The sequence below is a fragment of the Gavialis gangeticus genome, unplaced genomic scaffold (assembly GCF_001723915.1).
Source record: "Gavialis gangeticus isolate Ggan-Ray unplaced genomic scaffold, GavGan_comp1, whole genome shotgun sequence".
NCBI lineage: Eukaryota > Metazoa > Chordata > Crocodylia > Gavialidae > Gavialis > Gavialis gangeticus.
This window is the reverse complement of record NW_017729032.1, coordinates 90,975,011-90,986,709: the sequence shown is the minus strand read 5'-3', so window position 1 is coordinate 90,986,709 and position 11,699 is coordinate 90,975,011. Positions and strand designations below refer to the sequence as shown.

The 11,699-nt window shown below is 39.2% G+C and overlaps 1 protein-coding gene across 1 annotated transcript in view; it reads left to right on the top strand.

Annotated features, from left to right (window-relative positions):
• The window catches only part of KLHL1 (kelch like family member 1), a 635,410-nt gene that overhangs the window by 358,121 nt on the left and 265,590 nt on the right, over positions 1 to 11,699 (top strand). Inside the window, exon 5 of the mRNA XM_019525304.1 lies at positions 1,701 to 1,913. Within this exon, the coding sequence (XP_019380849.1) occupies positions 1,701 to 1,913 (213 nt within the window). The remainder of the gene's footprint in view (positions 1 to 1,700; positions 1,914 to 11,699) is intronic.

The following is an 11,699-nucleotide window of genomic DNA, read 5'->3' as shown; positions in this document are numbered from 1 at the left end:
CAGTTTTTTGGGATTATGGCAAGCAACCACATGTTCTGTAAATAAATTAATAGAAACTTTTAGTTCATGAAAGGCATTTTACCAACCAAAGTTCTGTTAAATGATATAAGGCCATTGACTGTGTATACGATTGCAAAGTTTCATGTTAGTTCTTATTAATAGAATTATATTTTCTTCATAATCATATTTGGAAGCAATATAGTCTGATATACTTAAATTTTATCTTATAACCCATTTCCTTGAGAAAATATGATTATATTTTCTGACTTTAAGTTTGATATTAGAAAACATTTTCTAAGCTATGAGGTTTGAGGTTGCTTAAACAGTGAAACACGTTAGCTAGAGATGTGGAATTACCATAACCGGACGTTTTAAATCCACATTAAGACAACATTTGTCTGAGCTGCTTTAGTGGTGTGGGTGTTGGAGTCATTGTAGTTCAGAGATATGAAAGGAACAAGATTTGTGAGGTAACATATAGGCCAAATACAAACATTACACTTTTGGGGGATATAAGTGATTGGAAAGCAGTCTATACCCATAACAGACAGAACATTTGTCACACAAAACTGGTCTATACCCAGAACAGAATATTGCACATACAGGTTTAAAAATGCCAGAACCCAGTCTAAGATTTGTTCCCTTTCTCCCACCAAAGGATCTAATGTGTATTTGAGATTGGATTGCTACCAATCTCAACTATGCTGCTTACAGAAAACTGCATAAATTAGACTGATTTTGTCTTGGGCTTTTTGAATATCTGTACGCAGGCATAAAGTCTTCTATTGTGTCAGCTTGCAAAATTTGGTGTGATAAGAGAAAATCCTTCTGTTTTAAGGGCCCTTCATTAGGTTTGGGAAAGAAGCAGTCACAGTCATAGCTCAGAAAAAGTTAGAACAAATTTATTTAGTTTAACCTAACTAGTCTAATAGATTTCATCACTTAAAAGTGTCACAGGCATTTACCTGTGAAGCCAAGCTGAAAGAAGGAGAGATGAGAGGCAACTTATAATGAGTCATAAAACCAGTGTCTTTGTTAAGTTCATTATTTTTGTGTCTAATAAAAAACTAAATTACTTTTTCTAGACTTATCTTCTGAAGCTAGAATGTAGATTTCCTTTGAGAACAAGGACTGTGAGGTCAGAGATGGAGTGACTGTTTTATGAAAAGTACTCTCCCACTGATGATAGTGTTTCTGCCCTTTATGATGGTAATGATGGAATTCATTCTGGAGCACAGTAGTTGTTTGAGCTGGATAGAAATGATCCTGCAGGGGGCTGTAATAGATGACTTTTTGAGGTCCCTTACAGTTCTCTTTTCTATGATTCTATTAACTAATAAAGCTATTTTCCCAACAGAATAAGAAGGATACAATCCAACAATGCTTATTGTAGTAGGGTTTTGTTTTCTTACATTTTAAAAATATTTGATACGCGCTAAACTACTACTTTCCCAGATGTACAGTAATACAGAGAGATCTCAACCTAAATGACAACTTGCTTTTTGTATTTCAAAGCTATTAGCACTATAATGTGACCCTCATTATGTAAGGGGACATTTGCATTTCAGTGTGAATTATTCTTAAGGCTTATTTTGGGATGACTGTGAAGGATATTGGTTGATGTTGGTGTTTTTGTAGCTTTAGCAACTGATTTAATATTCTGGTAGGATTTACTCTCCAAATACTTTGTTTCCATACAGGAGAACATAATGGAAGTCATCAGAAATCAAGAGTTTTTACTATTGCCAGCAGAGGAGCTACATAAACTCCTTGCAAGTGATGATGTGAATGTTCCTGATGAAGAAACTATTTTTCATGCCTTAATGATGTGGGTTAAGTATGATATGCAAAGGAGATGCAGTGACCTGAGTATGTTACTTGCCTATATCAGACTACCACTGCTTCCACCACAGGTAATTTATTCTCTTCTTGTTTTTAAAAGTGCTGTATGAAATTATAACATGCATTTTTTTTAATTCTATTATTTTATAAATAAAAAGTCTTCACATTTCACATGGAGCTTAGTAGTAATTCCATTCTATATAACTTCATAATCTATTCAACTGGGTTTGGTTAAGGTAGGAATGGTTATTTACAATGAGTATTTAGGTAGAAAATTTCCAGATATCAAAATTTGATGATTACTGAATATTTGTATAATCCATCATAATTTACTATTTGGGTCTCACTACTTGGGCTGACAAGTGAATCGTATTATATGTGTGTATGAGAGGAAATGGTTTATGTTTTAACTACTGCTTGCATTTTGGTTTATATTTTTTGACTACTAATTGTATTTTGAATATTTTAAACTTCATGTGTTCCTATGGGGTAATTTGCTACCCCAGATGCATATTTTGTGCAGTATCTTAAAGTGAATTAATTCTAAAAAAAAATATTTTTAGGACATTGTCATTTGCACCACAGTGCACAATATCCTCAAAGAACAGCCAGCTTACATAAATGGTTTGCTCTCTGTGGATGAAAAACTGCCCAGGGTAACATGTTATCCCAGGCGTGAATGTGTTTTTCTATATGGGGTAACAACTCACCCCAATCCCATGTTAATACATCGGGGTAACTTGTTACCCCAGTGCAATTTCTGTATAAATGACAGGCCTAGACCTGTTTGGCCACTTTGGGTGAATGCATCTGAAAGGCTAGCATTCATTCACACCTCATTTATGTCCACTTCAGTTATCCATGGTAACTAGTAGATGGCCATCCTCCACTCTGCTTTTGCAGAAGATGTGGTAATCCTTTTTGCTAACCACTTTGTCTGCAGACTTCAAGGTCATCAAAACACCCTGGCCTTTGCCAAAAAAAATTTTTTTTTTAAATCTTTGTCACACCAAATCCACCTCTGATCTCTTTTCTCATGGCAAAACTCTGTCTCACCTGCCCCTTCCACAACATAAAAGCTAGTTTTCCCTGCCTTTGTTGGAAGTGAGGACAAGGAGCAAAGGGACAGCAGAGAAGAAATAGAACAACATCGTACTACAATGCAGGATATACTATGGAGTCCCCTTCAACGGTAAGGGCTTGACACCTCTTATGCCCTTTTTACCTGCTTTCAATAAGCCCCTGCATGTGTGGTTTCCAAACAGCATCCACCTGCATTTGACTTGCCTGCAAAGGGTAAATGCTGGTCTCTGGCTTCTATGCCCAGGAGGAGAGGGTGCTACCTGTGCTGCCATAGGGCTGGGCAGAATTGCTTTTGTGACAGCACAGGTGGACAGGCTTGTCTTTTATTGTTATTTATAAGCATTCAGCAGTAATTCTTTTTTTCTTTTTTTCTGCAATCCAGGATGAGAAGGCAGCGCATAGTCAGTTCTGAAGCCTGTCTTGGACAGGTAACCAGGGATGACAGTAACACATCCACTGATGAAATCTTATCCCAAGGCAGTGAGGATTCTGATTTTGTTCCAGACATGGGAAATGGTTCAGAGCAAGACCATGTATCTATAGAAGCTTCATTCAGCTCAGATGAGGAGGAGTTGATGCCACAAGCAGAAGTGATGCCAACACTTCCAGTGGGAAAGGGAAGAGGATCAGCCCAGGGCAGCCATGAAAGACCAAGGAGAGCTACAGCAGGATGTGGAGAAGAACCACTGTCACTACTCCCAGAAAACATTTCAGACAATGATACCTTTAAAGGAAGGAATGGCAGAATGGGGGGCGGAGAGTTGACAGCTAATACATCTTCAGAGAACAGCCGAGGACATAGTTCATGAAAGTGCCGGGCCAACAAGAGAAAGTAATAAAAACTCCGTGGTGGAAACATTCCACCTTTTCCTCTACAAGATATCCTGGCCATTAGCATAAGAGAAACAGAGAGGCAGAAAGAAGGTTCAGGGAATGGAATGATAGCCATCCTGAAAATAGAAAGGAGTGGAAAAAGCTGGATGAAACAGAGCTGAAAGCTTATATTGGCCTCCTACTGCTGAGTGGTCTAAGGCACAGTGGTCACAAGGCACTGGAGGAGTTGTGGGAGCAATGCATCAGGCGTCCTTGCTTCCGTGCCACCATGAGTTTAAAACAATTCCATCAAATCACCAGCTACCTGAGAATTGACAACAAACTAACACATGAGGAAAGGAGAGCTGTGCACAAGCTTGCTGCCTTCAGAGATATTGGGATACAATTTGTGGAGCAGCTCAGGGAATGGTATATTCCAGGAATACACCTGACAGTTCATGAGCAGCTCATTGCATTAAGGGGTCACTGTCCCTTCAGATAGTATATGCCCAGCAAGCCTGCTAAAAATGGCTTGAAAATTTGATGGTGCTATGATGCAGCAACATCATTCCCCCTGTCTGGAGACATCTACTTAGGCAAGTAACCAGAAGCTCCACATCAACTTAATCTTGGTACCCAGATAATTGAAAAACTAGTTCATCCCTGGTACAAGACGGGATGGAATATTGTGGGTGACAATTTCTGTACAAGAACTGACCTGGCAGAAAGACTGCTATAGCAGGGCTTGACCTATGTGGGCACAATTCATAAAAACAAGGCTGATATCCCATATGAAATGCAAGCAAATTGAAGAAGGAAAACTTTTTCATCCATTTTTGCTTTTGATGGGGAACTCACCCTAGTTTCCTATGTTCCAAGAAAGTCCAAAGTTGTGTTGTTGCTGTCAAGCATGCACCATGACCTGTCAGTGAGTGGAAAGCAAAGAAAGCCAGACATCATCCATGACTACAATAAAAATAAGGGTGGGGTGGATAACCTTGACCACCTGCAGACAGAAAATCAACAGGTGGCCAATGACACTATTTTAAAGTATGCTGGATGTGGCTGCCATTGCCAGCCTCATCATTTGGCTAGACCACAATGCAAACTGGAAACAAAGATCACATTTAAGAAGACACCACTTTTTTTTTTTTTTTTTTGCAGGAGCTTGGAGAACAGTTGATTGACAGACAAATAAAGCAAAGGTTGATGGATACATGTTGTCTGTCTATGTCTGTCAAGTCTAGTATCACTGCCCTAAATTACAAATTACCACAACTCACCTCAGTAGGAACTTCTGCAAGCATGAGCGGACATTATGCTTTTTGTCCAAAGACACATGACCACAAAACCTGGAAATTATGTGAAGATTGTAAGTGATTTGCTTGTGTGCACCACAGTACATCACTGCTGCTTTTTGAGGAATGCTATATTTAGTTAAAACAGTTAGGAAATGTTTTTGGAAGTAATTGTTAGTTTGAAAACAGTGTGAACTGCAGACTTAGCAAATTGTTCATTCATGTTTTGACATTCTAAAAAGTGTTAATTTTGTTCATAGTTCTAGTTAAATAATAGTTTGAGTTCAAATCATCATAAATACTTCAAACAGTTTGTACATTTAATAAATAGTTAATAAATAGTTTTGGGTACATTTATATTTTTGTCACTGATTCCATTTTGTTCATGAGGGTGGGATAACAAGTTATCCTATGAGACCAACAATATTAAATTGTAGAGTAACAAGTTATGCCCTGAGAACAGCAACAGTTATGGTTTCATGAGAACAGATGAGGGTTAAATCTCTAACACACCTAGTGCTTTGGATGTTTACTGAAGTTTGGACCATTTTCTGCAGATTTTACTGAACATATCTTAGTGCTTTTTTCATTTTCTGTTTCCTTTTTTTGTGGAGGGGGCAGTTATTTTTCATTTAGTGTTTTTACTACTTCTCTAACTGCCTTTTGCTGTATTTTTGTGCTAAAAGGTTTTAAGACAGTATTCCAAGTAGAACACAAAGCAAAAAAATATTATTGGCATAGAGCAGCCTAAGGAGATGATGTAATGGCACTCAAAGTCCTTGAAATCAAGTGTACAGAGAGTTTTTGGGAGGTGTTACATATTGCTAGACCCTATGGCATCTTTGTTGTCTGTGTACTGTATCTTTACATTTTTACTTATCTACAGAGACAGAAGCCATTCTATTCTCTGAGATGCTGCAGCTTATTACAGGCAAGAAACATACTTTATCCTTACTGATTGGATCTTTATTTTTTGGTGATAGCTGTTGATTTAATAAAGCTCTAAAGTATTATGATTGAAAGTTATGTTTTTCCCTCTATATGTAATGTCATAAGCAGGCTTTTTAAAAATATAGACTCTAGCACATTTTTTCCAAAACCGTAGTCATAATTTGGAGTCAAATGATTTGAGTATGTAGGTCTTACACCTTACATATAATATGAAACAGGAACATTTAAATCTAAACAGAAAATAGATAATAGTTCATAACTATTCTGTATATAACTGTTTGATATTTTAAGAGAAAATATCTTGCTAAATATGACCCCAAACTTAGGTAAGCCCATGCTTCCATAAGCCTAACCAAAGTATTTCCATAAAGGTTTTTAATACATTCCAGTGGTACTACCAAGTGCTACTGTAATATTTGCACTACAGCTTACTCATTATAAAATTATACTAGTGATTGAGCATCTGAACATAAAACTGATTGAAATCTGAAGAAAAAATGACTAGTAGCTGTGAAGGGTAGAAAATGCAAACATAATTACAGAAAAAGTAAGACTTTTGCATGTATTGCTAGGTTACCTATGGGATATATATTTTTCACATTGCTTAGGCAACACAGCAGCAATGGTGAAACCCCAGTGTGGATGCTAAAGTGCTGAAAAAGTGCTTTTTCCAGCCTAGTTTTGACACATGGGTAGGTGATATATCTGTGTTGGCAGACAAAGTCAAATGCTGTTTCTGCTAAAGGGTTTTGTTGACTTAGCAATATTGGCAGAAGCTCTCTAGTGTTGCAACTTTAAAGTAGGCTTTTGTTTTTCTCAAATTCACACTATTGTGAAGTGTAATTTTATAGTGTGTCATGTCAAAGCTCTTCAGATTACAACTGAAAAGTAATTTCACCAGTCTTTCCAGTTTCCTCAGAGATTTAACCCTCAGACTGTCTTTGTTAAAGTTCACGCCTAAGCATTAGAGATCAGTGAAATTCAGAATTTATTTCTTTGGGGAAATTCTATTTTATACTTTGTTTACAGCTCTTATCAGGACAAAAGTTTTCATGAAACTAAAATTTCCAAAATTATCTTTGATTTGGAAATATTGAAATAATCACATCTGACATTAAACTGTTCCTGAGTGGCTTTTCTTACTGTTTCTGATGCCTGCTACCCTAATCTTTTTGAGCACTGATACTTGGTAGGGCTCCACATCCAATGATGGACCTGCAGACAGGATGCATACATGGCAAACCACATGCTTTGGTCAGTGTAACAGGAAGCCCAGGAAGATCCCTAGATGGGGGAAGATTCCATGTGAGGGAGGGCAGTAGGACTGGCTACCAAAGAGAGTTATAGGCTATGAGTGTCTACTACAGAGCAACTAGCTCTGCAGTAGTACAAGAGGAGGGCCTGTGTGGACAGCAGGGAGCCTATTGAAGTGCCAGCAGCTTAGCAATAGTGCAATAGGGTAGAACCCTGCATAGGAGACAAGATACTGTTGTACCAATGGCCAGCAGCAGTAAACTATCCTGTAGACCAGTCAGTAAGCTTACTTCAAAAGCACCTGTGGCCAGCTCAGACAAGAAACCTGACCAGAAAGAGAGCAGGGCCTGGTAGACACATAAACCTGGGGTTTGAGCCAGCAAAGTCAGTCTGGCACTGGAGGCTGAAGGGGAAAGAGTTCTGCTGTTATTGGTTGATTTACAGAGATTCTGCCAAGCTTGAAAGTAATGAGGAAGGAGTTGAGGGCTGGTAGGGGACTGAGACCCAGAGTGGAGAGATTTTGGTATGGGCCTATTAGGGTCTATATGGCCATATTAGGGGTGAGTGGAGGTCCTAGCTGAGCCTCCAAACAAGGCAGAGTCAGGGTTAGAGAGCCCAGTGCTCCAGTAGTGTGAAGACCAGGGCTAGGAGCCCAGTAAGCAAGTAAAAGTAAAAGACTGAGACAGGACCAGAGACTGGTCATAGGAAAGAGAAGGAGATGAGGGCCAGGGGTCCACAGCCTGGGAAGGGCAGAGATGAGGCCCAGGAACCCAGACACTGAGGTCCAAGGCACTATACCTAGGCTGACACAGCACAGCCAGAGAAAAAGAACCAAAGTTGGGAGGGTTGAAAGAGAGAAGCAGAGATTAGGAAAGGCAGAGAGCCCAGAAGAAACATAAGATAACATTGGGGCCGAATGCCCCATCAAGATGATTCATGGTTAAACCATGTGGGGCATGGGAATGGCTCATGGGAGTTTGGAGGCTGTGAATAGCTCATAATGTGATAGCTGTTCTGGGTGATGGCTAGAAAATGGTATTTAGACTTTTGCTTTTGGGAACTGGCTTATAAGTAAAGTAAATATGCATTATAATAATGGTCCAGGGCAATGGCAAGGGTTAATTCAGGGATTCTCAAACTGTGGGTCACAACCCCCACTGTGGGAGGAGGTGTCACGAGCAACTTAAAAGAGGGCTGCAAACTTCCTAGGGGGTATGTGTAGTGGCATGAGGAAGCAGCATGCAGCGGCGGCGTGGAGTGGTGGGGGGTGGTGGTGGCTGCCGAACGCATGCTCCCTGTTCCCTGCTGTTGCCATCCAGCACTCAGAGCCATGGTATCACAAAGTTTGAGAACACCTGGGTTAATTGATTTCTAAAAGCCTGGTTGTTACACAGTTTCACAGACTTCAAGGCAGACAGGGATAGACACAAGCTGGGAAGTTGTAGGCATGTACCACAGTGTTCCATAACATAAATTAAGGTGGCTCCAGTTCACAGAAGTATAGAGCCCTTGAGATTTCTGGTTTTAGGGAATAGGCCAAATGAAGAGGATCAGGAAAGCCAAAATTAGGATATTTGCATGTGATGGGTTTGTGAAACAAAGGAACATGCTGACAGGACTGGACATGGACAGTGTGATGGCCACAGAAAGACCAATCAGCAATGCTCATGTATGAAGAGTCATCAGGAGGGGAAAAGAATACAGAAGAAGGGATTTCAGAGCAACAAAAGTTATCCAAGAGGGGAACCTGAGGCACCATGAACAGAGGGCATACCACCAGTCCATCTCATCCATACCATTGTCAGGGGTGCTTAATAGGCATCTAAAGAAATTTATGAACTAAAATGGAGGTATGCTCTGAACTTAGATCCCTTCTGAATTTTGTTTCTTGGGGAATAGAGCTATTCTGGAAGTCTTTTTCTGAAACTTAGATACAAACATTCAGTGCACATCATGCTTAGACAGCCATGGAACCATTCTGAATGTAGTCCAATCTGATTCAAAATATTTCATTTTGTTCAACAAGTTGTAAAGTTCAGACAAAGGTTGACCTGTAATTAAATATTTTATATTAACCTTTTCATGATAATCAGGGCTAAGGGGAAGAAATCACAAAACTGAAATATTTATGCTGATTCTCAGAATTCCAAACCAGCTCTCTTAACACCAATAATGAAGATATTGCATTCTGACCTGTGTATCTTTTTTATTCTCATTGATGTTTTATTGATTTTATGCAAGATGGGGGGGGGGGGAATCCAGTCTCTACTGTCATAACCATATTAGCATCACATTAAAAGTCTTTATAAGTAAATGGGAGTGAAATATCTTTTATCGGCAAAATTGGAAGAGATATTATCTAGAATATTTTTAACAAGGCCTATAACTCTTGCAAGAGGTAGCTACTGGTTTTAAGTAGTCCCCATAAACATGCTCTATTAGATTTGTTAATATCAGAGGATTGTAATTATCCCCTTCAAAGGCTGCTTCTGTGTAGGGGTCAGGAATTTAGTCCTCCTCACAGCTTTCTATTTCGGGATAATGTCCTTTGGAGGTCAAATTCAGAAACTTGACTAAGCAAGACTCTGTGGAAAATCAGGGAAGGATGAAGCCAAGAGAGGAATTCTTATTTCTGTCTCTGGGGGCAGGGTTTTCAGTTCTGCAGATTTTTTTTTTCAGCCCACGGAAACAGAATAGATGATATGGACCACAGGTAAAGACTTTGGGTTATTTTGTAATTTTACTTTAACCTATCAATATGAGGGGAAGGGGGGGTTGTTTGTTTTGTTTTGTCTCCCAAATATAAAGTCCTTTCTACTGAAATAGGCACCCTTAAGTATTAATATTAGATTTTAATTCTCCGTATACCAGGAAGATGTAGTTTCAGAAGTTCATCCTGTGAATATGCACAGAAGAAAGACTGACGGGAGACATTTTCTGCATTGGGGTTTAGTGACAGCTTGCTAATTGAACATACAATGATATTGAAAGGTTTCTACTGTTCAGAAAAAAATATAGCCACATCTAAAAGACTTAAGGAAAAAGCAAGCAGTGACAGGGAGGAAATCAATATAAAACATTCTACCATGAATCAAAACGTAAAGATTTATATGCTCTTTGTCATTGAATGAAGTTTTTTCTCTTTTTTATTGTTTTTTGTAACTTTCTAAAATGTAGGGTGGCATAAATGGAAAACCGACAAGGACAACAGCCTTAAAGCTTCATCTATCATAAAATTTGTGATTTCATAGTATTTTTTATCTTCCAAGTTATACAAGTAGCAGCATCACAATACCCTCATATCACAGTTAAGTTTTATTATTGACATTTCTACATACATACAGAGATAAGGCAATTTGACTTAGGGTCTGATTCTGCCCAGGTTGCCAGAAATTGCAGTTCTTCTTTTGAGAGAATTAACTTTAATGCAGCTATTTGCAATTGTGATATGAAAAAATGTGCTTACAAAATTTTATTTCCGTATTTGACAAGGTTGTTTGGGTGAATCTGATTTTATTAGACCAACTTAAATAGTTGGAATTTTTTTTTTTTTAGCAAGTTTTCAGGTTTAAAAACCCTTTGTCAGGCTGAGGAAGCATCTGCAGTTGATGTGTGCCTTTCCTGGGTGGAATGAATAGTAAAGAAGCCAGAGGCTGGTATGCATGCAAAACAGGCAGCCAGTGAAGAAGTAAATTGAAGAGTCAGTGGGTGAGAGACAGGCTGGGCTGGGAAAGAAGAGAAAAGGGGGATGAATGTACCAGGTAAATAGTTGAGAGGCACTTGGGGAGTCAGGTGTCAGGCAGGTTGTAGTATGTCATAAATCGAATGTCAATATTTAATCCATGATTTTTTGTATTCAGGAGGTTGATGAAGTGAATTTCATAGGCTTGTCTGTGAAAAGAATTTTATAAATTCCCTTTGAGGATTATAACTGAGAGATTGGAGAGAGAGTGGTTTTTCCTTGTGAGAAATGTGCCCCCACAGGTAGTTGGGTATTCTTGTCTTAGATAGATTTCCGGTGTGCATTCATTCTGGTGCGCGGTTGTTGTTTGGTCTATGTATTTTCCATCAGGACATTTGGTGCATTGACTAAGATATATTACATTTCTGGAGGTGCAGCTGTAAGATCCAGGAATGCTGATGGCTCTGTTGTGGGGTGTAGTAATTGTGGGGACAGTGGAAATGTGTTGGCAGGTTTTGCATGTCTTGTCATGGTGTGGTCTGGATCCATTCGGTGTGTTCTGGGCCGTAGGAAGTTTGCTTCTGGTGATGAGGTTAATGAGGTTTGGTGCTCCTTTGAAGGCTCAGACCACCTCACTAATCTTAAAAAGGCTTTCACTCAACAAGGACACTCCTCCAGAGAGAGAAATCGCACGTTTGAAAAAGCCACCTGGGTACCATGTGAAGGATTGCTGCAGTACAGAAATCTTGCCCACCCCCCCCCCCCCCCCCCAACAA